The 27,062-nt window shown below is 44.8% G+C and overlaps 1 protein-coding gene and 1 non-coding gene across 7 annotated transcripts in view; both read right to left on the bottom strand.

The window, feature by feature from the left end:
* Positions 1–27,062, bottom strand: part of URB1 (URB1 ribosome biogenesis homolog) — a 110,737-nt gene that overhangs the window by 74,278 nt on the left and 9,397 nt on the right. For 5 of the 6 annotated variants that reach the window (XR_010154419.1, XR_001712457.4, XM_531425.9 and 2 more), the window contains exons 4-15: positions 26,883–27,015; positions 21,906–22,002; positions 18,861–18,946; positions 17,129–17,254; positions 15,981–16,105; positions 11,892–12,087; positions 10,104–10,241; positions 6,636–6,809; positions 5,370–5,499; positions 4,503–4,619; positions 3,292–3,404; positions 1,034–1,153 (exon numbers count right to left, since the gene is read on the bottom strand). Coding sequence is in view for 4 of the 6 variants with exons in the window: in XM_531425.9 (XP_531425.6) it covers positions 1,034–1,153; positions 3,292–3,404; positions 4,503–4,619; positions 5,370–5,499; positions 6,636–6,809; positions 10,104–10,241; positions 11,892–12,087; positions 15,981–16,105; positions 17,129–17,254; positions 18,861–18,946; positions 21,906–22,002; positions 26,883–27,015 (1,555 nt within the window). In the remaining 2 variants the exon portion in view is untranslated. The remainder of the gene's footprint in view (positions 1–1,033; positions 1,154–3,291; positions 3,405–4,502; positions 4,620–5,369; positions 5,500–6,635; positions 6,810–10,103; positions 10,242–11,891; positions 12,088–15,980; positions 16,106–17,128; positions 17,255–18,860; positions 18,947–21,905; positions 22,003–26,882; positions 27,016–27,062) is intronic. The other variant, XM_063803494.1, reaches the window with a different exon arrangement.
* LOC112206694 (small nucleolar RNA SNORA42/SNORA80 family) lies at positions 20,651–20,786 on the bottom strand. The gene has a single exon (XR_002941125.1). It is a non-coding gene; the product is annotated as a small nucleolar RNA SNORA42/SNORA80 family (small nucleolar RNA).

Raw genomic sequence — 27,062 nt, forward strand, 5'->3', positions numbered from 1 at the left:
AGACCTCTGGATTTTCACAAAGACCCAGGTAAATGTGTAAAACTTGACCCCTCACAGCTACTCAACCCTTAGCCTGTATGAAATTCTCCAAGGTCACGAGCCAGTCACATCATATCACTTCAAATGTAGACCTCAAGACTCACTATTCCAACAGAAGAGAAACTGGTATGAGGCAGGACTTGAATGTGCAGAAGTGACGAAATGATTTCCCTAAATGGTCTGAAAGCAGAAACTCAGAGTCTAAGAGGCCTCACGGCACAGAGCCCTGCAACAGCATGCACCAAAGGAAAGCCTGACTGTGCCAATTTCACCTATTTGCAGTCAGTGATCACGAAATCTGGCTGGGGTCAGGTTCACAACTGCACTACCTGGAAGGAAATGGCAACCTATGGAGGTCAAGACTTAGACTGCCACATTCTTTAAGCAGCTCAAGAGAGAAGGCTGTAAGTGTAGCAAGGTTATCAGCATTTCAAATAAAAGTGAAAGGTCAAACCTCTGTACCCTAAACATAGTGCATCCCCCAAGCTGTTTGTTGCAGAGCAGAAATGAGGACTAGATGTCCTACTGCTATCATAAGACCTGACATAGCTCTGGAAACATGAGTATCAAGGACAAAACAAGATAAGGAAATAAATTCCTATTCTCTTCCACTGGCTTTGATGACCCATGTGCTGTGGGTGATGGATTCTGGCAAAAAGGCTGAAAGCCCTGGAGAACGCCGGAGCCTGAGAAGGAGGAAAGAGGCACTGCCTAATAAACACCAAGAAGCCAAAATTTAGTATTGAGCCTACAACAAGCTAGAAATGACCTACCTAAAAAAAAAACAAAACATTTTTCCAATGCACCAGGCTGCCTCCCAGGAATGTAGCTAAGTGTAAGACACGATAAATTAAACTGCCATAAAACCTTCTATTTTAAAACTAAAAACAATTCCAATACCTCCTGAATTCAATAACTGTTAACTAAACACTTACCATAAGGAAGATCTATACAACATGCTTTTCAGAGTTAGAAACTGGTAGAAAATGCTCACCTTCATGATCAGAAGTTTGGTCAATGACTTCAGTTGTAAATGGCTACTGGTCACAAACATTTTCATTAGTAAGTAAAATACTGATCGTTCACCTCCAATAATTTCTGCATCTGGGCCTTCCTAGAGTTTAAACAATATTACATATTTTTAGTATATATAATTACATATATAATTTTAATATATAGTTATATATTAGAAACATACCATGGGGCCAGGTGTGGTGGCTTACACCTGTAATCTCAGCACTTTGGGAGGCCAAAGTGGGCAGATCACCTGAGGTCAGGTGTTCGAGACGAGCCTGGCCAACATGGTGAAACCCTGTCTCTACTAAAAATACAAAAATTAGCCAGTCATAGTGGTGCATGCCTATAGTCCCAGCTACTTGGGAGGCTGAGGCAGGAGAATCACTTGAACCCAGGAGGCAGATGTTGCAGTGAGTCCAGATGACGCCACTGCACTCCAGCCTGGGCAACAGAGTGAGACTTCATCTCCAAAAACAAAAAACAAAACATAACGTAGCAGGAGCCATCACTTGCTGAACACACAGTATGCTGCCAGGTCCTTACCTCATCTCATTTTAACCACAATTTGGCAGGAAGAGTAGCAAGAGTAAGCACAGGTAGCCCTGTTCCTGTGCTGGAGCCGTCCCAGGGGCCCAGCTTACACTGACTCACTGAATCCTCCCAACACCCCTGTGAGGTGGGTACAGCTGCTACCCTATTTTACATATATGGAAACTGAGGCACTGGGAAGGCACCTGGCTGTTTACTGGGAACCAAGGCAGATGCTGTGCTGTCTGGTGGATGGTGAGCAGGAGGGACCCCAGGCTGTCTGAGTCCATCAAATGATGTCCTCGTTACTTTCATCACGATGCCAGTGCTGACAGAACGGATTGCTTATGCATAATTTATCCTCCTCAAAAGGCTTTTGGGCTTTGAACAAGTCTTCAACAAGTACATGGAGCTCCAGATCCCCAATTCAAACTCTACTGAGCCCGTGTGTCTCACTGCAGCCCTTGGCAATGAGGACAACCCTGAAAATGGTGAGGTGCTGGTTAGCTTAGGCAGAGCCAGCAGATATAAGCATAAGGTGGGGTGCAGGATATAAATTCACACCAGCTCTTTCAAATTATGAGGCCTCTGTTCACTTTCCAACTAAATTATCAAGATCCCATGAGCCTAGTTGAGCTGGAGTGAAAACCAATCAGCAATGCCCGAGCCTGTCACCTCCCTAGGACTGGTGGAAATGAACTCACATCTCAGTGGAATGGTGGCAAGCAGAGCTCTGGGCAGCACCGCCTGGGTCCCATCCTGGACCCACCACTCATGGACAGGACCCTGCAGAAGGTTCTGACACACTGTGCCCAGCTGCCTTGTCTTTAAGTAACGTGAAACGAGCAGCCACATGAAGCACCCGTAACCTGCCCAGCATGCGAGTAAGTTCTCAGTAAGAATGATCCTCAGCTACGATGCAGGGAAGCCTCAGAACGGGGACTCGAGGGAGAGACACATAGTCCCAGAGGCACAGCATTCTTAAGTCTTCCTGGAAATGTCGCGTGTAGAAATGCCAACATACATTTCCATACTACTGGTTCCATATAAGATCTAAGTCATTAAAAAGTACATCAGCTCAGATTATAAGAAACACTTGGACAATGATTAATTTTGCTTGATAATGTTCCCTCCTCCTCTTTGCATAGAAATGATGCAGCATCCTGGGCTTAAGCCCAGCATAAATATATGTGGCATCCTGAGCTTCCCTTTATGATTTAACATTATGTTCTCCAAAAAGTTCTGGTAGATATTTTATTAAAGACCTAGAAAAAAATGCTGGCAATGTCTACTGATTCTTCCACCAGCCTCAACCCTCTCCTGACTTGGTTATCTATTCTCATCTCGTCTTTAATTCTTCCAGGATGAGGACAAAAGAAAAGGAATGTATTTTATTTTGTTTATTATTTAAAAATGAGAAAAATGTAAAATGTAAAACAGTTGAGATAAACAAGAAACTCCCTGGACCCAGCAATGTATCTGCAGCAAGGACATGTTAAGCACCATATTTTACAAAAGCAAGCAGGTTCCCAGGCCTCCTGGTTCATGAATCAGGACCTCTGCTGTGGGTCTCTCTAAAATGAGAACTGTTGACCTCTTCCGTCTTGCCCCGTCAGGTTCTGAGCCAGTTAGCAATTCATCAGGCCAAGAAGCCACCCGGCCCAGCAGGTTAGCTTAGGGCAGAAGACTGGGAGTTCTGCTTCCTACCTGTGCCTTTAACCACAGAAACTTGCTGGCCGGCAGCTCCAGGGCCACCTTCAGCATGTGGTGCTGCAGAATGGGAGGCACCTCCTCTCGAAGGCCCTGCTCAGAGATGACACCTATGGGTGAAAAAGAGGCAGGCTGAAAAAAGTCACACGGACGTGGGTGCCCAACAATTGCTGCCCTGGCCAGAAGGACAAGGAACTCACCATGGAGAAAGAAAAAGGGTGGATGCAGGGTTCTGTTTCTCTGTCCTGTGCTCACCCTCACATGGCACATCTCGCCTGATGTACCCCCACGCCCTGGTCTGTCCAAATCTTCCAACAAAAAGCCCAAATCCCACTTGCCTGAAGAAGCCCTCCCATGCCACACAGCCCACACTGACCCCAAACAGCTGGAATCACGCACCCACCAAGTGCCCTCCAGGGGTAGGCTCTCGCTAACGTTCTCCCTGACTCCCCAGACAGCAAGCATTTTGTGGACAGAGACTGCAGCCACCTGCACCTGAGACTGGGTCCTTATCCTCTAGCCGGCTCTCTGGGCTTCTCCTTTGCTACCAAATACTAAATGGCCACATTCTAGTAAATTTCATATTTCCACAGCAAAGAGAACTTTTCACCTTCAAATGATTAAAAAGTGAATTGCAGCTTTTGAAAAGGAGTATTTCAATAGCTCATATAAATTCCAAGAATGATATTTTTGCAAGTCTTCTCCCATAGGCCCAATTATAAAGTGGATCAGACAAACTTTACCATCCAGGAAACATGACCAGACAAGCATTGTTACTTTTACAAGTTTGAACCTGACTCAGTGGGGTAAAAGATGAAGTAACTATGTCAAAAGTGCCTCTGCATAAACAGGATGTCCCTTCTGCAGGCCCCTCATTTCTGCTACACCCTCTGCAACCCTGCTCCCTTGAAAAGTGACTTTAGAGTTAATGTCACATGATTGGATTTGTGGGCCATTCATGCAGGTTGCTCAGCACTCAGAAGCTGGCTGGCTTCTTCCATTGTTCTCACTGCTACCAGGTGTTCATTTGATATTTACTTAAGGAAGACCAGCTATTTAAAAAATACTGATGCAAGTACAATTTCTCAGGCTGACGGATGAGCACGCAGCCAACCGTCCACCAGCCTTCCTGATTCTTGGCTGCAGGGCTCTGCTCTGGTTTATTGGCAGCAACAGTGGCGGCTTGTCTGCAAGCCCTTGAAACCCACCTTTCAGGAGCTTGCTGAAGTCAAAGTTGTACTGCATGACCACGTGGGGGACCACCTTCTGGTAGAGGCATATGACCTGGAGCAAAACAGCTTTCAAAAGAATGGTTTCTGCATCATCTGCACAAAAAAAAGAAAAAGAAAGAAAAAGAGAAAAAAAGAAAGAAAGAAAGAAAGAAAGAAAATAGCTTGAATTAGAAAACATACTGGTTCTTTGTCCTTGAGCAGCTGAACCAAGTGTGGCACCACACTGCAGCCAACTGCATGCTGTACACCGAGACTGCAGACAGACTGCTCAGTACCTAGATCTAATGAGTCAACGTGGTAAAAACGTTAAAACTGTTCAGGGGGTCTGGGTTAAAACCTCATTTCACTGCTGTGACCTTAGACAGGTTCTGGTCACTCTGTCTCCCTGTGCTTTCGTGTCTTCATCTGAGCAACTGGGACATACAGCAGGGCCTACCCTTGCAGGGCTGCCGTAAGGATGAAATACGATACAGACATAAGACACAAACCTCAATGCCTGACCAACAACAAGGCTCTGAGCTCTATCTGCAGACCAAGAAACAGCACCCCCATACTGTCATCCCTGGAAAGGCCAGAGCACATGGCACCCAACACTCAAGTCTTCAGAGAGACACAGTGCTTGCATAAAGATGGGCACGTTTCTAACAGATACTAAAATCCAATCTATGATTCCTTTCCAATTCTTCTCCCTAAGCAAAAAAGGATATAGACACATTCACAGCCAGAGGTGCCTTGAAACAAGAACTGCTCTAGGACTCTCTGGATAGGAGCTATCCTAGGCTGCCAGTGTCAGCTCTGTCCCATGCAAAAGGCAGAGGGTCCCCCTCACCCCTGAGACCTTACCGCACTGGCGAGCATCGCAGGCAGCCGGGGGCCCATCGCTCCTTTTCTTCCCTTTCTTGTCATCCTGTTTGGTCTCTTGCTTTTTAAGTGACTGCCAGACCCACACGACAGTGTTCAGGTCTGGCAAAATCTAAATGGGAAAAAGAAGCAGAACATTAGTTGTAGTCAACCACAAAGGGAGACAAATGAACTGAACATATTAACAAGATGCAAAAAACAGGGAGGGGGGTGCGAGTCTAGAGGAGTGTGTGTAAGAAGGAGAGGGAAGAGTGGTGAGAAAACAGGCCCAAATCCACATAAGCTCTGCTCTGCAGTATAATTTTTTTTTTTTTTGAGATGGAGTCTCACTCTGTCGCCCAGGCTGGAGTGCAGTGGGGTGACCTCAGCTCATTGCAACCTCCGCCTCCCAGGTTCAAGTGATTCTCGTGCGTCAGCCACCTGAGTAGCTGGAACTACAGGCACCCACCATCACATCCAGCTAATTTTTTGTATTTTTAGTAGAAGCAGGGTTTCACCATGTTGGCCAGGCTGGTCCTTGAACTCCTGACCTCAGGTGATCCACCCATCTCGGCCTCCCAAAGTGCTGGGATTACAGGTGTGAGCCACCGCGCCCAACCATGTTCTGCAGTATAATTTCTAGAACTATACACAGTAAGGATTTGGTGAACAGGCAAGTGCTGATCATTAAAACGAACCCCTTAAACCTCATTCACCTAAGCAAAAGACACAGGGAACAAAGAAAGACTTTCTCAGGAGCAGCTCAGGGAAAGCTGCCCTGTGTGACTGGGGCTCTCAGAGCAGCCGGCCAGTTTACAGAAGCCTGGCCTTCAGCCATAGGAAGCAAGAGGGGCTTCCTGAGCCACTGCATCCCTTCTCACTGGGCCACAGTGTGGTCTATGTGTGTGCCTGCAGCCATGGGTGAGGGGTAAGGACACAATCTGCCCCTCGACAACATCACCACGGCTCCTGATTGAACATGAGGTCCCCACCAGAGACAGAACCCCTGTGAGAGAACACATGTATCGTCTAAATTCTTACTCTGCACAAGGACTTTGGGATGATGCTCTGTGACATCACTGCCTACAATCACAAGTGGCAGGTCTTCTCAGCTGACCCTCAGCACCCACGCTACCACACTGCCCACCGGCCTGTCCAACCCTGCGGCTCCAAGGACACGTCACTTGGCTTCCGCCCTAGGGCTCCCAGAATGGCCTTTTCCACCTGGTGAGGTCTGGAAGGAAAGCCCAAACCCGGATCAGAGCCTACCTTGCTCAGGGCTTCTCTGAACAGCTGCACGAATTCTTCCATCATCACAGCTGTGTACACGCCTGATTCCTGCCACACCTCTTTATTCAGGCAGTGGTCAACAGTTTTTAATGCCCTCTTCAAAATGACAGAAATAAGGGATAAGGCTGTGTGCCTCACTGAGGTGCTGTCCAACTGGGAAGAAAAAGAGTTAAATGCACAAATGTCTCTAGGATACACTGGTGGACACAGATTTGCTAAGCTATGGGCTTGGCTGGCATTTGCCCCTCCTCAGGTCACTCACAGGGAAAGCTGCATGAAACAGGTGGTCTCTACGCTCTGAGAAGAGGCGACCTGGGTACCTCGCCCTCCTGACATCCTCTGGGTCTGACTTCAGCAATTGCCAGGAAATGACCACTAATGGTGGCATCCAGCAGTAGTTTCATTTTTGTCATCTGCTCTTTGGTAAGCCTTGAGACAACCACTCAGCTACTGTGAAAGTTCTCCATTAACAACAGATCTCACCAGAACCCACTCTGCCACTGTTTTTTTTTTTTTGAGTCAGGGTCTCACTCTGTCGCCCAGGCTGGAGTGCAATGGTGCGATCATAGCTCACTGCAGCCTCAAGCTCCTGGGCTCAGGCAATCCTCCCGCCTCATCCTCCCAAGTAGCCGGGACTACAGGCACCTACCGCTTCTGGCTTTCTTTTTTTTTAAGAGATGAGACTTAGTATGTTGCCCAGGCAGGCCTCAACCTTCTGGCCTCAAGCCAATCCTCCTGCCTCAGCCTCCCAAAGCACTGGGATTATGAGTGTGAACCACCGTGCCTAGCCTTTTTTTTTTCCTTTTGTAGAGGCAGGGTCTTGCTGTGTTGCCCAGGATTCTACCACTATTAAAAACATTAGCATCAGGTGGAGGAATGGCCAAAAAAAAATGCATCAGGTACTTTAGTATGAAAATCCACCTCCAAGCTCAGTGAGGAAGCAACCCACATCACAGGCCTGTGACATCCAGAGCTCTTGACTTCCAGTCAGAATGACACCTGGGAGAGTCACTCACTGCAGAGACTGAGTAGGGTTCAAGAACCTGTGCTACCACCAACAGTAGGAAAACAGTCCATGCCCCTGCTAGTCACAGTGTGTTCTGGGGCCAGGAGGATCATATGATGGCATCTCCCGGAGCTCAGGAGAAATGTAGAAGCCCAGGCCCCAGCCCACACAACTCAAGCAGAATCTGCATTTCACATGATCCCCAGGAGAGCCCTCCGACACTGAGATCTGAAAAGCCCTGGCTGGGACACTGCAGACTGACGGTGCGGTAGAAACAAAGAGCTTTTCTGGTTTACTTTCAGCTCAATAACCACGACACCCCAGAGCTCCAGCATTCCAGTCAGCTGCGGTTTCACTCTGTGTACACTGCACACTAAATCAGGACTACAGGAACTATCCTAAGCCAAGAATGGCCAGCCCCATAATCACTTCAAAGGCAAGCCCCACACAAGCGTGCACACCACACCCAAGGGGCTGGGAGCACAAAGCTCAACCAACAGCCTGAGGCCCTGCTTCCAAACGCTTTCTTATTTCCTGTTTCTAAAATAGGCTAAAGCTTCTCCTCCTGACTCTAAAATGTACGCTTTAAAAGTTTTTTAGACAAAACCATAAGAAATAAAACAAAAAAAAAACAAACATCATCTAACTCCAGTCCCTGGATGCACTCACATCACTGGGTCTCACTTACATAAAAACACAGTCTTGGCTCTCGGAAAGGGCACCTGTGGAGGGAAGGCAAGGCTGGGCTCAGTGGCCCTGGCCCTGGCCCCAGGGCATGGCAATAGCCAACAGGGGGAGAGGAGGCTGTGTCCTCTGAGACTCCTTCCTTGGAGCCACTCCGTGCAGGAGCTAGAACACCCCTCTAGGGGCACAACCCTTTGTCCTGAAACAACACTGTGAGAGGAGGAGGAGACAGGCTTTTCTCTCCCAGACTACTAGGAGCAAGCTTGGAAGGGAGAGCAAATGCAGCCCACAGAGGAGGCACATCTGGCTGGGTGTGGCGGCTCAGACCTGTAATCCCAACACTTTGGGAGGTCGAGGTGGGAAAACTGCATGAGGCCAGGAGTTTGAAACCAGCCTGCACAACATAGCAAGACACTGTCTATACAAAAAATAAAAATAAGAAAATTAGCTGGGTGTGGTGGTGTGCACCTGTAGTCCCAGCTACTCAGGGGGCTGAGGTGTGAGGAACACTTGGGTCCAAGAGTTTGACGCTGCAATGAGCTATGATCACACCACTGTACTCCAGCCTAGGCAACAGAACAAGACCCCGTCTCAAAAAAGAAAAAAAAATTTTAATAAAAAATAAAAATAAATAAAAAATAAAGGAGGTTCATCAAACTAATCCTTTCAATCTGGTTTTCCTGCAAGCCCTCTGAGAAATGCAAATGTCTCCCACATTAATTAAAACAGTTGGGCAAGCTAGCTGGGTACTAATTTTGCATACGATGATTTGACAAACACAACACAAAACCTTTCTGCCTACTCCCACACAGGCCTCCTCTCTACTCCTCACCCCATCACCCATGCTCAGCACAAACCCTGGAGGGGTATCAAAAAATGGTGAATCTCACCATGTGGTCTCAGGAGTCCACCCCACTTTACAGTGACTGTGCTCATTACCACAGGGCCAACTGAGGCCTGTGCAACCCCCCACAGCCAACCTGTTCCTACTGAAGCCACACAACAACTCAGCCTGCCTGGAAGGACGAAGACACCCTTCTGAATACCTGTCCTCCCCCAGGTACCTCAGGCAACTTGGGGTTAGGAGGGGCTGGCAGGGCCCAGGACCCACGTGTGCCAACAACCCACAGCCATTCACCTAGGCCCATGATGCTGCGGTGAAAGACACGTGAACCCCCCAGAATGCGGCTTCTGATGGGACATGGGGACCTTTATAATAAATAATGATGTAAAATTTAAGTATCAATTTCTTCCATGAACATGTCCTCCAAAAATGCCTGAAAACAGCTGGCCTTCAAAGTACATGTTTGCCAGGCATCTTAACACCATTCATCTAAACCATAAAAGAAAGAATTTGCTAGGCAAATTTCAGTCCTACCATGTCTGGAAATTCTAAACTAATGAGATTTTAATGATAAACTTTCTTTCTTCTGATTTAGACATTCTTTCATCCTCAGGCAGGACTAGAAAGGCTTGGAGGGATGCAGGGGTCCCCGCTGTGTGATGGAGCAGGGCCAAGGACATGAAGTCCGTTGTCCCTAGAAGCAAAGTCTCTTTGCTCCAAGGTCCTTACCCGGGTGCGTGGACCTGTCACTTATGGGCTATTTCAAACTACAGCCTCTGTCCTGGAAGCCTCCGAGGCCCCCTGACAAAACACAATCAAACACATCCAGGCCGGTTCTCAGAATAATCACATCATGCAGCCAGCGAGTTTAGCTGGAGGCAGTTCCAGAAGTGGGGCAACCACATGGCCTTACGTTTAATGCTTGGGTGAACATGCTCTTATTGCACACCAGGGGCACGGTGGTCACCATCACCATTGCCAGGAGCCGAGGCAAGGGTATAAACTCTCTGGTCTGAAATGCCCGGGAAATCTCCGGCTGAGCCTCATAGATCTAGGAAAAGCAAAAAAGAGATTTAGGTGGTGCTAGAAGTAAGTTTCAAACCTGAGACTAGCTGTAGGCACCCAAAGGTGAAGCCATTCAATCAAATAATTATAGCGGTAAAGGTCCGAGACTCCCCACAAGGCAGAGTGGAAGATTAACCCTCAAATCTACTTGTCAAAGACAAATCAGGTCAGGAGACTGGCTGTTAACAGAGAAAGGACCTTCAGAGCAGAACTTGACCTGTGGTCTGCAGAGTCTCTTAAAACCTCTGATGGCAAATAAATCACTGCTAGAACTACGAATGGTACTACTTACCAGTTCCTGCTGCACTTGACAGGCACCTGACAAATGATGTCAGGAAGGGATGTCAAGAAGCCATCTTCTCAAAGCTTCCTCACAACGCTTTGGGATAGGCACACTTTACATTAAAACAAAAATATATTCACAGGTGACAAAATTGGACCTCAGTGAGGTTAGGTAATTTCCTTAAGGCCACATAGCTAGTAAGCAGCCAAGTAAGGACTCAACACTGGGCCTGCAAAAACCACACACTCACCCCTCCCCTATCCTACAAATCAGATGTTTCATCAGATGCAGCTCCTAGTAGGGGTGCTGGCCCCAGGACTGTCTGTACCAAAACAAGGGGTGGAGTACATCCTCCTCATCCCAAGGGTAAATGTGGAGACTGTGCGCATAGGCACTCAAGCAGAATAAAAGCTGGTTTTATAGATAATGCCAGGCCCAGGTAGAGGCACAAGAAACAATCCCAGGTATTTTACCACTAGGCAAACCATGAATCGGTGACAGAGAGTTCAAACAAGTCAGGCATTACTGCCAAAGAACTAACAGTAGGTACCTCTATTTGTAAAATGGGCAGATGCTGACACTATGATCAAAAGGAAGGTAACGCACATCCACTTAAACCAGCAGACCAACGTTCCACAGCTTATTTCAAGTTGTTCTAATTGAAGCAGCAACCTTTAAAAACTATCCTACAAGTCAGACATTTCATTTTATTTTACTTTTTATGAGCCCAGATGGAGAAGAGATAATCGGGCAACTCATCAATCCCAGTCTAACTGTGCTGAGACTGAACAAGATTTCACTCTGAGCAAAATCTTGATGAACAGGATAAATTGGCTCAAAAGATTCTAAATAAACCTCAAATTCAGCTCAGTGAAAGGCAAAATGCTATAGAAGATAAGGACACCAAATTTACATGGTCTAAAATATCCCTTTTTATCCCTGAAAGGTCTTCATATTGTATAGTTTACCAGATGAGAATGTCTGCCGGTCCCCTAACTCCCTATGCCCCCCTACCTAGCTAACAGACTTATTTTTTTGAGATGGAGTCTCGCTCTGTCACCCAGGCTGGAGTGCAGTGGCGCAATCTCAGCTCACTGCAACCTCCGCCTCCCAGGTTCAAGTAATTCTCCTGTCTCAGCCTCCCAAGTACCTGGGATTACAGGCGCACACCACCACACCCAGTTAATTTTTGTATTTTTAGTAAGAGACAGGTTTCGTCACGTTGGCCAGGCTGGTCTCAAACTCCTGACCTCAGGTAATCCGCCTGCCTCGGCCTCCCAAAGTGCTGGGATTACAGGCATGAGCCACCATGCCCAGCCTAGCTAACAGACTTTTAAATATCATGTTTTTTACCTTGTTTAGTAGTTTGATATTATTTAACCAAGTAGACTTCGCTCGTGGGATAAAGGAAAACGTTACTTCCTTGAAGTATTTGTTCAGTAAGTCCGGGCACACTTTGAGGATGTTTACCACAAGGTCAGCCACCAGATCATCATCAGCTGCAGTTTTCAAACCCAGCAAGAAGTGCAAGAGTGTCAGGTTTCCGCCTCTGTTAGAGAAAGACACATGGGGAGAGGTCAGCAGAAAATGGTCAAAGCACCCTGAGAGCTCATGGTGACGTGCAGCTCTGCAGAATTGCCCTCAGTGAACACAGCAATAACAACGTAGGGAATTTCCCCCAGGACATAAAGTGGGGGTTCCGTGGCCTGGGGGTTCCAGCTCTCCACAGAGGGCTTCCCTCTCATCCTCTACTTCTGAGTGGCTGAAAAAGTCTCTGATTGTCCTGCTCCCTTTCTTCTTTCCTACTTCCCTCCCTTGAGTTCAATTTGCTTTCTAAAGAAAAGGAAGAAAACCATTCTCTCTCACTCTACCTCAGCCACCTACCAGTCTGCCTAGAAGTCAAGGCTACTGAAAAGAAAGGACAAAACCAGCAGGGAGGAATCCATGCCCCAAATTTCATTTTGAGATTTTACTGACGTTCCTCCTCCAGCCACACACGAAAAAGCACTATGTAGGGCTGGCTGTGGTGACTCACAACTGTAATCCCAGCACTTTGGGAGGCCAAGGTGGGAGGATCACCTGAGGTCAGGAGTTCAAGACCAGCTTGGCCAACATAGTGAAACCCTGTCTCTATTAAAAACACAAAAAAATTAGCCAGGCATGGTGGTGCCTGCCTATAGTCCTAGCTACTCAGGAGGCTGAGGCAGAAGAATTGCTTGAACCTGAGAGGTGGAGGTTGCAGTGAGCTGAGATTGCACCACTGCACTTCCAGCCTGGGTGACAGAGTAAGACTCCATCTGAAAAAAACAGCACTATGTAAATACATATGTGAGTGTTGAGTGTAAAAAAATGCAGATAAGACATTTTTCTCTTGAAAGGGGGACTTGTTTTAATTTTTAAATTTTTTTATTATTTCTTTAGAGACAGGGTCTTGCTCTGTCACCCAGAATGCAGTGGCGTGACCATAGCTCATTGCAGCCTCGAACTCCTGGGTTCAAGTGACCCTCCTGCCTCAGCCTCCTGGGTAGCTGGGACTAGAGGTGCACACCACCACATCTGGCAATAAAGTTTTTTTTATACGAACTGCTCATGAGTTGCTGCATGGTCCAGAGTGCCATTAAATTATTTCTTGACAAGAAATCTGACAAGACAGCACGAGGTCTTTGCATGGACCTTCTGCCTTCCCTGTTTCCAGCTTATTTCAAATTCCTTCATTTTCATTTAGCAGATGAAAGAAGCTAGGATGTGGAAAAAATCTACCGTAGAAAAATACTGAAAAGTTGTCTCAAAGTGGACAGTCTTCAAAGGTATGAAAAGATAATAAAAGCAGGTGAGCCCAGGACTTCGAGGCTGCAGTAACCTACGACTGTGCCACTGCCTTCCATCCTGAACAACACAGCGAGACTCCATCTCAAAAAAAAAAAAAAAAGTAAGAAGCAGGAAAGTCTGCAGAGACTAAAACTTGCATAAAGGGAGTAAAACCCCAGGATCCACACAGCCAAAGCCCCAGGACACTAGGCTTCACCTGCCTCAAAGTCTTTTTAGAAAATATGCCCTTTCCTATCTGCTTGACCCTGGGAAGTCAAAACATCCAGAAAATCCTCAGACTCTGCCTCATGTGCACGACACAGTGATGGTTTCTAGGGTCCCCGGTGTCTCACATCCCCCTTATAAATTGAGTAAAACTACAATGCTATATGACAGCTTTACATATAGTAAAAAAAGTTTTTTAAAAACCAAATTAGAAAGTATAATTTTGATCAGAAAAACTATCCTTTAAAAAAGGACATGAAAATATCCTTTCCTAATATGAAAATGTCATGAACAAAATAGTTTGTACTGTCAAATGAAAAGGATATTAAATCTACAAAGAGTGCTAAAAATACTACACATGCTTTATTTTAATCAACAACGTAATAAAATGGAGAGCATTAATATTTATGTAGTGCACAACACATGCCAGACACTGCTCTAGGCAGTTACCACCACCTCTCTGCGACAGGCACTACTTTTATTCCCACTTTATAGACAAGATAATGGAGGCAGAGAGGATGCCTAACCCAGTGAAGGTCTCAGAGCTAAGTTGGGATTGAAGCCCAGCTGTCTGCTCTGTTAACCTACACCAGGGACTGGCAAAGTAGGGCCCAGCACCTATCATTGTAATTTGATTGGGACACAGGTAAACCTACTTATTTACATCTATGGATGCTTTGCTGGCACAACTGAGTGGTCACAACAGACTGTGTAGGCTGCCAAGCCCAAAATACAATCTGGACCTTTGTAGAAAAGTTTGCCAATCCTTGCTCTATGCTGTAACACCAGCTTTCAGTGAACACCTACTATGTGCCAGGCACTGTCCTAGGGACTGGAGGCCCATAATAGACCGGCGCCCGTTCTCACCACTTCTCACCAATCTGATAATGAACAAGCAAATAAATAAATCAGCAAATAAATGTATGAACAGTCAGAAGCCTAAGCCAGGCAAAAAGCACAGTGACAGTGGAGGGACTATTTCAGAAAGGGCTGTCCGGGAAGGCCTCCCTGAAGTGGTGAGGTCTGCACAGGAACCTGAATGAAATGAATGAGTGGGCCACATGTCTACCGGGGAACAGGGAACGATGCAATTCAGTGTTCTCAAAGCTTTCTATCACCATCCACAAACAAATCTCCTTCCTTTCCCTTATGCACAAACACTTGTCTTTTGCCCATGGCTTCAAAATTCACATAAATCACAGCTTGCTGCAAAGAGATGCACACCCACAAGTTGATTCAATATGCTCATTAAATGCTCATCTATTTCATGGGCCTAGTTATGGAGGAAAAATGCTTTAAAAAGGGGGAACAATGCATGTGTTTTAAGCATGGTGTAATATTCTATTCGACTATAAAAGTCTGCTGTTATGTTTTGGCAGGAAAATGAGCTCATTCTTACTGATGAAAGAAAAAAGAAATGATGTGACAAGTTAAATCACAGTGACCTCAGAATCAAAACATGTCCAAAGTCATAAGCAGACAGAAAAACTCCCACCATGTTATTCCATTCTGAAGGAATCACCTGATTTCCTGACTGGCTGAAATTAGAAGTAAATCAAACTGCCTAAATCCTTGTGATATAATGCTAGGATAGAATAACAAGGATCAAACAATAAATCATTTACACATTTACAATGACCAGAAAACATGGCCAATATTTTTACTGTCAAGTGGGAAAAAAGCAGATAGGATGAACAGTAGTAAGCCATTTTTGTTATTAAAAAAAAAAAAAAAATTACATGGACCTGTATTATACAACTACAAAAAGAAAGTCTCAAAGAATATGATCAAAACCAGTCGATTTGAACTTAATATGTTTCCTTAATGATGAAATCTTACCACAATTGTGAAACGTGAAACAAAATGTAAAAAAAAAAACAATTTTGAAATCGTGACTCATGGGCAGCCTGTCAAGGAGAGGGAGGACTGTTTAGTATCAGTTTGGAGCTGGACTTCCTGGATTCCAGTGCAACCTCTGCCATTTAACCAGGGTAAGTGTCTCGACCTCTCTAGAACTACTTTCTTCCTCTGCAAAGTTGGCATAACAATGGTACCTGCGTCAGGACTGCTGTGAAGCCCATGTCAGGGCCAACCCTCTCTGGCAAGGCAGACGCCTTTTCTGAGCTCCAGCTGACGAACACTGTCTTTAGGTAAACATCCGCAGCACCTCCCTGGGTGAAATATCCCATGACCTAACTAAGTGCTAATAGACAGCTACCCTCAGAACTGCCCCTGAGGACATGCAACAAGTAGAAGTTCTCTGGGACTACAACTGTTCAACCCTGAAACGAGTTAGATAATGTCCACAATTCTAGTTCTAACCTACTACAGTTCCACTAGACACTCACGTATGTGGTGACTTCTGAGGAACACACACACCCTGGGGCCCACAAGAGGGTTATACTTTACCTGCCAAAGGTACCCAAAGATGCATCGTAAAAATTAATTCCATGCTTGAGTGAACAGCAAAGATCCATCAGAAAGTTATGAACAAGCTCCCGCACCATGGTTTTCCCTGCTTCTTCAGCAGAAACCTATGAAGATTTTTTAAAAATTCAATGAAAATCCCAAGCTCATACACTTTAGTAAGAGCTAGAGTAAAAACAAGGACAATATTAACTGCCGATGACAATTTAGAAAACATTTTAAATACTTGGTGTCATTCCAAACAATAAATGAAAACAACAACAAAAAGATACACCGATCAAGATAAAAGAATACTCTGAAGAGGGGCAAGTTTAAACCTGTATTTTTAAAAGCTTTAAAGTGATCTAATTTCTCTTGTTCATTTGAATAAAATTCCATATTTGGGAGTGTTTTTATGCAGCCTCTGAGGCTTGCTGGTCTAGAGCATACAAAAACATGTTCAAAACAAGAGGACCTGGGCAAGTCTCCAAGATAAAAGGAGGTGAAATATTAGGCTCTTGAGAGGTGAATTATTATAACGTTAACAGGAAGTCTGTGCCTTTACTACTCTGGCCAAGTCCATGTTCAGTAACATCCTGAAGAAAATTAAAATATACACTGGCATTGGGTCAATGTTAGGAGCAGCTGTTTCAATTTAGCACGAGTTAACTACCACAAAATAAATTATATATGTCAGTAGGTGAGGCTCCTAGACATTCAGGATCCTGAGGTTAAAAACAAACAAACAAACAAACAAACAAAAAACACACAACAAGCCTTGAAACTCCAACAACTGGACATGAAAGAATGGAAGGATGGGAAGGCAGAGGTAAAGCAAGAGGAAAAGATGGCCGGGATGACCCTGCAGGTCTAACAGGCAAGTGCTGCAGGGAAAACTAAGATATGGCTCAGCCCAAGGAAATCATAGTTTTCTAATTAAAAAAAAAAATTATTAGCATGATTAAGAAATTAGGGGAAAAAAATCCTATTGCAGTTAGCAGAGGGTTAATACAACCATATAACCACAGTCAAAAGAAACAGATCAAATGAGGGGACTTCAAGTCTGGTGCGGTGTTGAGAATTCTCCCTCTCCCAACCCTGAGGATCAAATTCCAACAACGAGGTCAACGAAAACCAAAAAGTGTCTGCACCTTGACATTTTCTGGGTTCACATCGGTAATCCCATTCCAGTTGTACAGCGATGCTATGTGGTTCAATAACTGCCCCGTAAAGAAACGCACCTTCTGGGTTTTTGTGATATTTTTATTGTGAACTACCTGAAACAATAATAAAACAAATGAAGTTCATGGAATTCAATTATTTTTTAAATGGTGCTTACTGTTTTCTCATCATTATAAAAATAATGCTTGCTAGTGGCAGAAAATTTGGTTTAAAAAAAGGACAAACATAAAGGGAAATTCACCAATATTCCCAACCATCCTAGGATATCGTTACTATTTTGATATATTTCCTTTCAGTCACCACCCACACCCACACAATATACATGTGTATGTATTCGTTATTTTTTGCCTGAGATTTTATTTATATATGATTACTTATGAAGCATAAGCCTTTTCCACGTCATTAAACATCCCTTTAGAACATTTTGGGGGGCTAAATACCATTCTATCCTATGAGTGGACCACAACTTATCTAACCATTCCCCTGGTGTTTACAATTAGTTGTTTCTAAATTCTGGCTATTCTCCATAAAGCTGTGATTAGCATCCTTGAACATAGTCTTCATTGCATCTGACTTTGGACTTGACACTGGTTCCTGCAAGTAGAATTGTGGCACAAATTCTCAGCTCCACCCAAACCTAACCCCAGAATCCCTATGGGTGTGGCCCAGGTATATATATTTCAGATACATTCCCCTAGAGGTTCTGATGCAACTCCCCCAGTTCAGAACAACCATACGTCACAGTCCATGAACATATTTAAGACCTCTGACACATCCTGTCAGAACTGTTATCTTCCATAGGGGATACAACACTTCCTCCTCAAGAAAGTATCTGATTCAAAGCATCCTTGCTAGCACTGAACACCATTGTTTTTAAAAGTCAATGCTATTTTAGTAGGCAAAAAAATCTGTATGTCATTATTTGCTTTACTTTAAATTAGGGTTTCTCAACCTCAGCTCTATTGACACTTGGGGCCAGGTAATTGTTATGGGGGCCATCCTGGGCATTACAGGATGTTCGGCAGCATCCCTGCTGTCTCCCCACTAGGCACCAGTTGTACCTCCCCAGTTGTGACAATGCAAAATGTCTTCAGAGATTGACAAATGTCTCGTAGAAGGCAAAATTGCCCCCAGTTGAGAATCACTCTTTAAAATACTTCGAAAATAAAGTCCTTTCATGCTTATTAGCCATTTTCATGAGGCCTCTGGACAACTTGTCATGTTGGGAGGGTCATAGAGTTTTTCTTACTGATGATTTAAAGTGTTTCTGTATTAAAGGCAGTGATCTTTTTAGCAAGTTTTAAAATATCAATAAGATGCTTGCAAAAGGCAGAATATGGAACATGACACAAAACAACATTTTGCTAGATATGTGAATGAAGTATTATTTATAATTTACAGCTCACAATGATTACTTTGGGTTGCTGTGAAATGTTGACCAGCAGCTTTTCTGCTGCTGTAATAAAACAGCAGCCATGTCTGGACATCACTGGCTGCTTCAGCTATTCTTTAACCTTCTAGCCCCAGGATATGCTCATCAACAAGAACAAGTTTCTGCTTAGGGAAGAGTTTTCCACTCAACCAATACAACAATCTATGTAACATAAGATGTTGTAGCTCTACAGTCCTGTAAAACACCGGAGAATATCTCCATTCCCAAGGGAAAACAGACAACAGAAACGCTGATCACCAAGCACATACCTTTGTTTTCAGTGTGGATAATAAAATATTGATGGTAGAGATCCTATCTTCCTTTATCCCTGAGCTAAAAATGCAAGGAATAAATTCTGAAAGTAAAAGTTTCAAAGCATTAAATTCAAAAATATTTTGAAAATGAGAATAGACGAGAGAATATTACTGTTTAGGTGGTACAGCAAACAATGCCATTTACTTTTTCAAGTTTTTTTTTTTTTTAAACTATACAAGTTTCCGGTAGAAATAACCACTTCCATGACATAAGAAATCAAGAAGCCAGGCAGAGTGGCTCATGCCTGTAAGCCCAGCACTACAGGAGGCCAAGGTGGGAGGATCCCTTGAGGCCAGGAGTTCAAGACCAGCCTGGGCAATATAGCAAGACCCTGTCTCTAAAAAAAAATTTAAAAATTAGCTGGGTATGGTGGTGCACACCTGTAGTCTTACTGTAGTCTTAGGTACCTAAGAGGCTGAGGTGGCAGGATCACCAGTACCCAGGAGTTTGAGGTTGCAGTAAGCCATGATCGCACCACTGCACTCCAGCCTAGGCAACAGAGCAAGACGCTGTCTCCAAAAAAAAAAAAAACAAAAACAAAAAGGAAGAAAGAAAAGAAATCAAGAGCACCTACAAGCGAACCAATGACAGAACTTTTTAAGAAGCTCAGTAGGTCTTTAGTTCCATTTTACTTTTCTTTTCTCATATTAAAATTAATTAAATGCTATTTGAAAGAGAATGTACGGTATAACAAACTAATACAATTTCTCTCTTGCTTAGACTTGCTGAGATGTGTTTAAAGAGATGGTCATGATTTTTTAAGTTGGCAGTAGAATTTTGGGTGATTTAGTTTGTTTACTTTTTGCTTTCTCTTCCTACTTTTCAATCCCCAAGGAAATGGCCACCAGAGCTTGACACTGTATCATTATTAATGCAGTGGTGACAGTGGGCAGAAGCAGCAAAACAATTACAAATTTCCTTGCTCCACACATGCTTACTGAGCACACAGAATTTCTACAAAAGCAAATTCATTATTTGTGAAAAAGGAAAAATCAGAAAATACCAGACAAACCAAAAGAATAAGTCAAAGCTTCAGTACCGAGAAGTTAACACTGTTAACATCATCTGAGTTAACTATTACCCTTCTGATGTATTCATGCTACTCTATTTGAGTAAAATGAGATCATACTTTATAGTTTTATAGTTTACACCCAATCATATATCACTAAAAAACTTTGAAATCATTAAGTGCAGCATGTTTTTTTTCTTTTTGAGACAGGGCCTCCCCCTGTCCTCCAGGCTAGAGTGCAGTGGCGCAATCTCCACTTACTGCAGCCTTGACATCCCAGGCTCAAGCAATTCTCCCACCTCAGCTTCCCAAGTAGCTGAGACAACAGGTACACGCCAACACACCCAGCTAACTTTTGTTTTGTTTGTTTGTTTGTTTGTTTGTTTTGGTAGAGACAGAATCTCACTATGTTGTCCAGGATGGTCTCAAGAACTCCCGGGCTCAAGCAATCCTCCAGCCTCCAACTCCCAAAATGCTGGGATTACAGGTGTGAGCCACGACGGCCAGCCTCCAGAGTATTTTTAATCGCTGCATTCCATCTTATGACCAGTCCCCAATTTGCTCAGCCAGTCCCTTACTGGTGGATAGTTACAAGACCCATTTCCAGCTAATATAAATATTATTCCCTAACAAAACCTCTACTCACATCTTTAATTATTTCACTGGGATAAATGACTAGACATGGAATTGCAGGATCAAGTATCTTAAAAGTTTTTTTTATCTTTTTTCTTTATCTATTGTGCAACCCACTTCAGTGCCAGCAGCCTACGGGCACAGAGGCCAGGCAATGGTTCGGGGCTACAGTTTGCTCTGGCATGGGGTACTATGAGAGGTCCAGGGGGACGGGCCCATCATAAATCCAAACCCATGCATAAGCACCTTAAAAGTTTTGATGTGTACGGCCAAACTTCCCAGCAGAAACATTAAACTGTAGTACGTTCCAGCCCCCTTCAACAGTGTAAATGGTACCAACTGTCATTGAATAAAAGGCCAGACAGCTGAAATGGCCCACGGGAATTTGAAGAAACTACTGGCCCTGGCAGCAGCAAGATATCCTGAACCTAGTGCCTGGTAACAAGTAGGAAAAAAAAAAATCTGTCTGCTGCATTATGCAGAGACCGCATCTCCACTCTCATGCTGCTCCACCACAGCAGCAATGGAGCGCCCCACACAGACCAGGCTGACCACATACAGGGTGACCGCCACCTGCACTCTCCTCCTAAATCGTCCCGGCAGTCACATTCCAGGGGCAGTCCAGATCTCCCATCCTGGGAGGGAGAAGAAGGGCTGGAGACCCAAACACCCTGGGTACAGCACCCTGCTACTCCTCCTCAATAACTCCCAGAGTTCCGGCCAGGACATGGGACTGCTCCTCACCTCCAGACAGGCCAGGATTCCAGGGAATCTTACTGAGCAACTGCCATGTGCTGAGCTAAGTGCTGCCATTTATCATCTTAGTGAATCTCTTGATAAAATGCAAGGGGCCCTAGTAGATTAAATGATGCCAAGCCTCACTCTAGGGACACAGCCACCAAAAGGTGGTCAAGTTGGAATTCTCTGAAGCCCTGTTACTGATGTTCTCGTAACACAGGTCTAAGCCACCAAAGAAACTAACTTTATTTTTTAGAACGACATCTCCCAAGGAAATCCAGGTAGCCAGGGCTATGAGTCTGAGTAGGTTCCATAGCCATAAAGCCTCCTTTGTTTGCCCGACTCTGCCTCTCTGAAGTCTGCATTTATCCTGTTACGGCATCGTTCAGCATTCCAGACGGCATAACAGGAACAACTCTGTTCACTCTGACCAGTGATATCAAAATGGTACTGACCAAGGCTTTGCACCCGCTCACCCACCTCCCTGCCCCACACCCTTCAATCTGGTGTACACAGCAACTGCAAAGGCTGCAGACTTTTTTTGAACTTGGAAGAAACGGTTTGCAGTAGGTTTTTCAAAACAAATGGGCTTTCCTAACGGACAAGGGAGTACACCTACCTTTCACTTCCAACACCTGCACTATAGTGCTGTCATCACCCGCAATTAAAAAGGAGAGAGCAAACTGAACGTAGGCCTGCCGAACGTCGTACACTCCCTAGAGGACAAAGGAGACCTACATGTCACATGCATATTCCACATACAGCCAAAGGAATCAGCAACACAGTGGCCAAGCACACCCCTCCCGTCTCAACATCACCAGCCCCCCAGCCTTGTCCCCAGTTACCAGGGGATGCAAGTCTGAAACCAATGCTCATTCTCCATGGAAAGTAAAAAATTTTTTCTGTTCTCTTTCCCCGGTAATCTTCTCTACTTTCCTTCTCTTTCAAGCCCTATTCTCAATACAAAAGTATGGGTAAAAAATAGTAGTGTTCCCTTCCCTGACTATAACACATACATTTTCGTTTCTTGGCCACTTTGGTGTAGAGCAAGACTCTCAGCCTGCCTAGATCCATCTCCTCTTGCTTGCTGATGAAAATAATCTGTTTTTGAAAATCCAGAGATGATGAAATGGCTGGTACTGCTTTTGGTGAGACATCAATGTGGTGATGTCTGGTTTTTATGAGATATTATAAATAACTTATTAGCTCATACCACAAACCAAAGCACAGATGCTGTCACGTTACTAACCCTGTTAGGCCTTCCCAGGGTTGTAGCCAGCACTGTCCACATGCATCAGCCACCAACCAGGGCACTGGGCACGTTTGGGGAGGGCCCCAACACCGTGACAGCAGCCAGTGCCTCTAGGGAAGCCGCTGATCAGCTTCCCCTCCCAGTATCATTACGACAAAGCTGTGTCACATCACTCCTCGTTTTGTATCTAAGGAACTCAAGGCATGTGGTCATGTCAGTCTCTCATCAGCTGTTCCAGAACTAGCAGGTGTGCCTGGATCCTCCATTGCTTACACCCAGCACTATTCTCTACTTCACAGTTACTCCAAAGATACCTTCATTCACTGCCAATAAATAAGTTAATATCACAACAAATCACTGCCCCAAAATGCCTGGGAAAATTAAGGAGTAATCTCTGCCTTCCAGATAGTTCTGTTCCACTTAGTAGTAGCAGGAGAGGCGGTGGCAGTAGTAGTGATGATGATGATGAGGAGGAGGAGAACAATGTTTACAGAGCACTTACTATGTGCCAGGCACTGTATCAAATGCTGCACATCCGTGATCTCATTTACTCCTCATAACAGCCTGAGGGAGAGATGCCCACACCACACCCATTTTACAGATGAGAAAACTGAGGGTTCAAAAATTCAGCCGGACACGGTGGCTCATGCCTATAATCCCAGCACATTGGGAGGCCAAAGAGGGTGGATCACTTGAGGTTAGGAGTTCGAAACCAACCCGGCCAACATGGTGAAACCCTGTCTCTACTAAAAATACAAAAATTAGCTGGGTATGGTGGTAGGCGCCTATAATCCCAGCTACTCGGGAGGCTGAGACTTAAGCCCGGGAGGCAGAGGTTGCAGTGAGCAGAGATCACGCCACTGCACTCCAACCTGGGCGACAGAGCGAGACTCCATCTCAAAAAAAACAAAAAAAGATTTCACTCGAGGTGACACAGCTAATTAAGTACCAGAACTGAGATAAGAAGTAATTGTACAAACATACGACTTATGTTCAACTACAGAGAAGTTCTTCCTTCTTCACAAGATTCTGTGGCATTTTCCATTTTCATTTCACTTTTTCTCAGGGTGCAAGGACCATACTTGGCATCAGTTAGGTTTCTGTGCAAGTCTTTAATTAATTCCATCTTATTTTGTTGGGTCTATGTTTCTTCTGGAGAAAAGGAAGGCTATCCAACCCATGCTCCCTAATATGTGGATCAAGGCCTTGCACACTCATTACATTTATTGAGTTTATCCCCGTCCATGTCACACAGCATCTCAGCAAGACCTTATTACACCAATGTGAGTTTCTTCCAAAACTGAGGCCTTCAAACTATCCTCTCTGTTCTGAGGACCTATCTGTGTGTCTCATCACAATAAGGAGTTTGCATCCAATGATCACTGGTGCCGAGAATGTGCAGCACTTCCATAGTGTCAGCAACGCTCCAGTGCCTTAACCCACCAATTCAGTTTTTATGAAACACTCATTCCATTCAAGATGCCATCATCTCAGGCCAAGAGAGGGTGCAAAGTTTACCAAGATGTTGTCCCTGTCCTCAGGAAGCTTAAGGTGCTCCCAAGCCATCTCTATGCCTCATTGTTCAAATAAACATGCCATCTAATTCAAGCAGTTAATTTTCTTGATCTACACAGGCCTTGTGTTCCAGATGAATGCTGGTAAAATGCTAAAACATGCCTGGCAAAATTAAATTAAGTTCTGTCTTTTCCCTGCTAGTGGAAAGTTCCTGTGCTTTTATTTTGTGTCCACTGAAGTAACAGTACTGGGAGTCAGGGCCCTGGAATGCTGGTCCAGGTTTTCTGCCATTCTACATCTTTCTATCCTGCTGGTACACAGCAGAACTAGACCTCCTGTGGGTCCCTCCAGCAATGAATTTATAAATGAAAAGGGATTTAGTTATCATCTCCTGGCTTCCATCTTTTATATCCCAGACAACTCCAAATTTCATGTCCTGACATGATGGAGGAACTGGGTAAGATCCCCAGGACACAGCAGCTGCCCACTCTAGGCTCTGCCACTGTCGTGGCCCCCTGGGGCTCCATCCTCTGTTTCCAGTCCTCTCCATCAAAGGCGTCCCACGCCTACTGCAAGTGGACCACATGCCTGCTCTTCATTCCCACCCTGTGACCTCACAGGGTTATTATTCCAGGAAGAAAACGTCCTGAACTCTTCAGGGCTTGTTCTGCAAAACATTGTCTAAAACAGACCAAAATACATTTGGTAAAACTGCTCTTTGGCACAGGATTTTAACAATGCTTTCTTTGGCTGGATGAATATTATCTATAACCCTCCTTCTTCATGAGGCTTTAATAATTTCCTCCAAAATGTTAACATATATTCATTAAAAAAAAAAAAAATCCCTGCCAGCACTTCAACAACTAAATAGCATTAAAAAAAAAAAAAAAAAAAGCAGGGGATGGCATGAGGGAGAAAAACTCAAAGACTCAAAAGGGATCAAAGATATTTAAGAAACGTATCAACCAAATGCAATGTGGACTTTGTTTGGATCCCGATCTGAATCACAAAGTGTAAAAACATTTTTGAGACGGAAAAAACCTGAGACCAAACTGAGTAATAGATGATAGTGAGAAATTATTAATGTGTTAGGCGTGATAATGGCACTGTGGTTTCTGTTCTTTAAAAGGTCTTTTTCTGTTAGAGTACATGCTGAAATATTTATAGTGAAATATGATTCACGTCTGGGATTTGCTATAATCGACTGCCCCAGAGGAAACTGAAAAGGTGGAGGGTGGGGACAGCGGCTGAAGCTGGACAGCTGGTACAGGGGTTCCTCACGCTGCTCTATTTTTAAATGTTCCTAACAGTTCCTTATTAAATGTAATGTCTCAACTCCATTTCCTATAACATATAAGAAATCTAAGATACTTATTACAGATTACACAATGAAAGTAAAAACACTTTCAACTTGACTGTAACTCCCATTTTACAGATCCTGGAGAGGTAAAATAATGTGCCCTGAGACCCTGAGATGAAACGGCTTGTGTGTGGCCCTGCAGCCGGGGTTCAGGACGGGAAGCCCTTTCCCACGCTGTCTGGGCTCCTAAAGTCTATTTCACTTAGACGGCGGGGAAGGCTGAGATCAAAAGAGATGGGTGGGGAGGGCATCTGATGGATAATTACTGCCAGGCTTACTGCCAGGTAAGACCAAAGAACCGTGATATTTGCCCTCGTCTGCAAATAGCACACACATTCTTTTTATTAGAAACGTATTTAAATGTCAGGAGCCATTACTCACTGAATGGAATTTGTTGACACATGGATAAAGCATAGTATCTAAGAGACATTAAGACCTGGAATTTTTTTCCTTAGAGAATACCTTATTTGTAATTCCAGTAAAACCCTCAACACCAGGCCAATCTCACAGAGCCATAAAAGCTACTTGGTATTATCAACCCTTTAGCCCAATTCCCGGCAATGTAGAAACTCTTAGTTCCCAGGGATACTGACAGAACAAGGCAGCACACTGTTATAGAAGTGAATTATTCTAATGTGGTTCTCCACCGCAGCAGATGGGATGGGCTGATACCTGTCCCCTTGTTCTTCATGTTCAGGAAGAGGGTGACACTCTGGCCAGGGCTGTTCACAGCACTGAATTCCAGCAGGGGAGCTGATATGGCAACCAGAAGAGGCCCTTCGACAGACAACCTGGAGCCAGCACACACGATGGGAGGATGCCCTCTCTCAAGCTCAGGAGTCCTCCAAGTGTGCCTGCTCCCCAAAAACCTTTCCAAACCCAAGTGAAATTTCAAAAGCCACCAGGGAATTTTTGTTTCACAGGTTTCCTGAAAACCAACCATCCACACTCCCATTTTTCCTGGGCACAATCCAACCCTTACCCATCACAAGATTGTAACTGGGAGGCAAAAGTCACTTATTAAAAAGCCATAAAAGTCCTCTTTGAGGACGTCACTGGCTTAGAGCTTCAAGGGCTTTCTCCGAGGTGGGCAGAACAGGAACAGAGGACTGGGACACGCTACAAGCTTCAGGGCCATGGGCACATGGAGGGTATTTCATTTACCAGGAGAGGAGATGCCCACAGCTAAGTCATCCTCACAACCAGGAAGGCCCTGTGCCACTCAGCCCCCAGGAGCTTCCTCAGATGTCCCCATTGTTCAGGCTCTGCCAGGTTCTGGCCCTATCGCCAGCCTGAAGTGAGTCCTGTCCTCACAGACAGATCCTGTGGCTGCTGACACACACCCTTCTACATAGACACCTCTCATTTCATCTGTGTGGGGATCAGGGCCAGAGAATGGAGGAAAAACCACTACAGTCCTCCAAGGGAAGGAGACCCATGGAAGGCACGAGACACTGTGGTCCCCTCACCTTTGAATCCCTCTTGGTCACCAGGGTGTACAAGGTCTTTTTATTCAAATCAAAATGGCTGCAGACGTCCCTGGCAGCTTCCGGACCCTGGGTCACCATGGCGGTCATCAGGCTCAGGCAGGCGCGAGCCAACCTGCACAGGGAACCAGAGGAAATCGGACACGTCAAGAACAGCAGAAG

The sequence above is a fragment of the Pan troglodytes genome, chromosome 22 (genome assembly GCF_028858775.2).
Source record: "Pan troglodytes isolate AG18354 chromosome 22, NHGRI_mPanTro3-v2.0_pri, whole genome shotgun sequence".
Lineage (NCBI taxonomy): Eukaryota > Metazoa > Chordata > Mammalia > Primates > Hominidae > Pan > Pan troglodytes.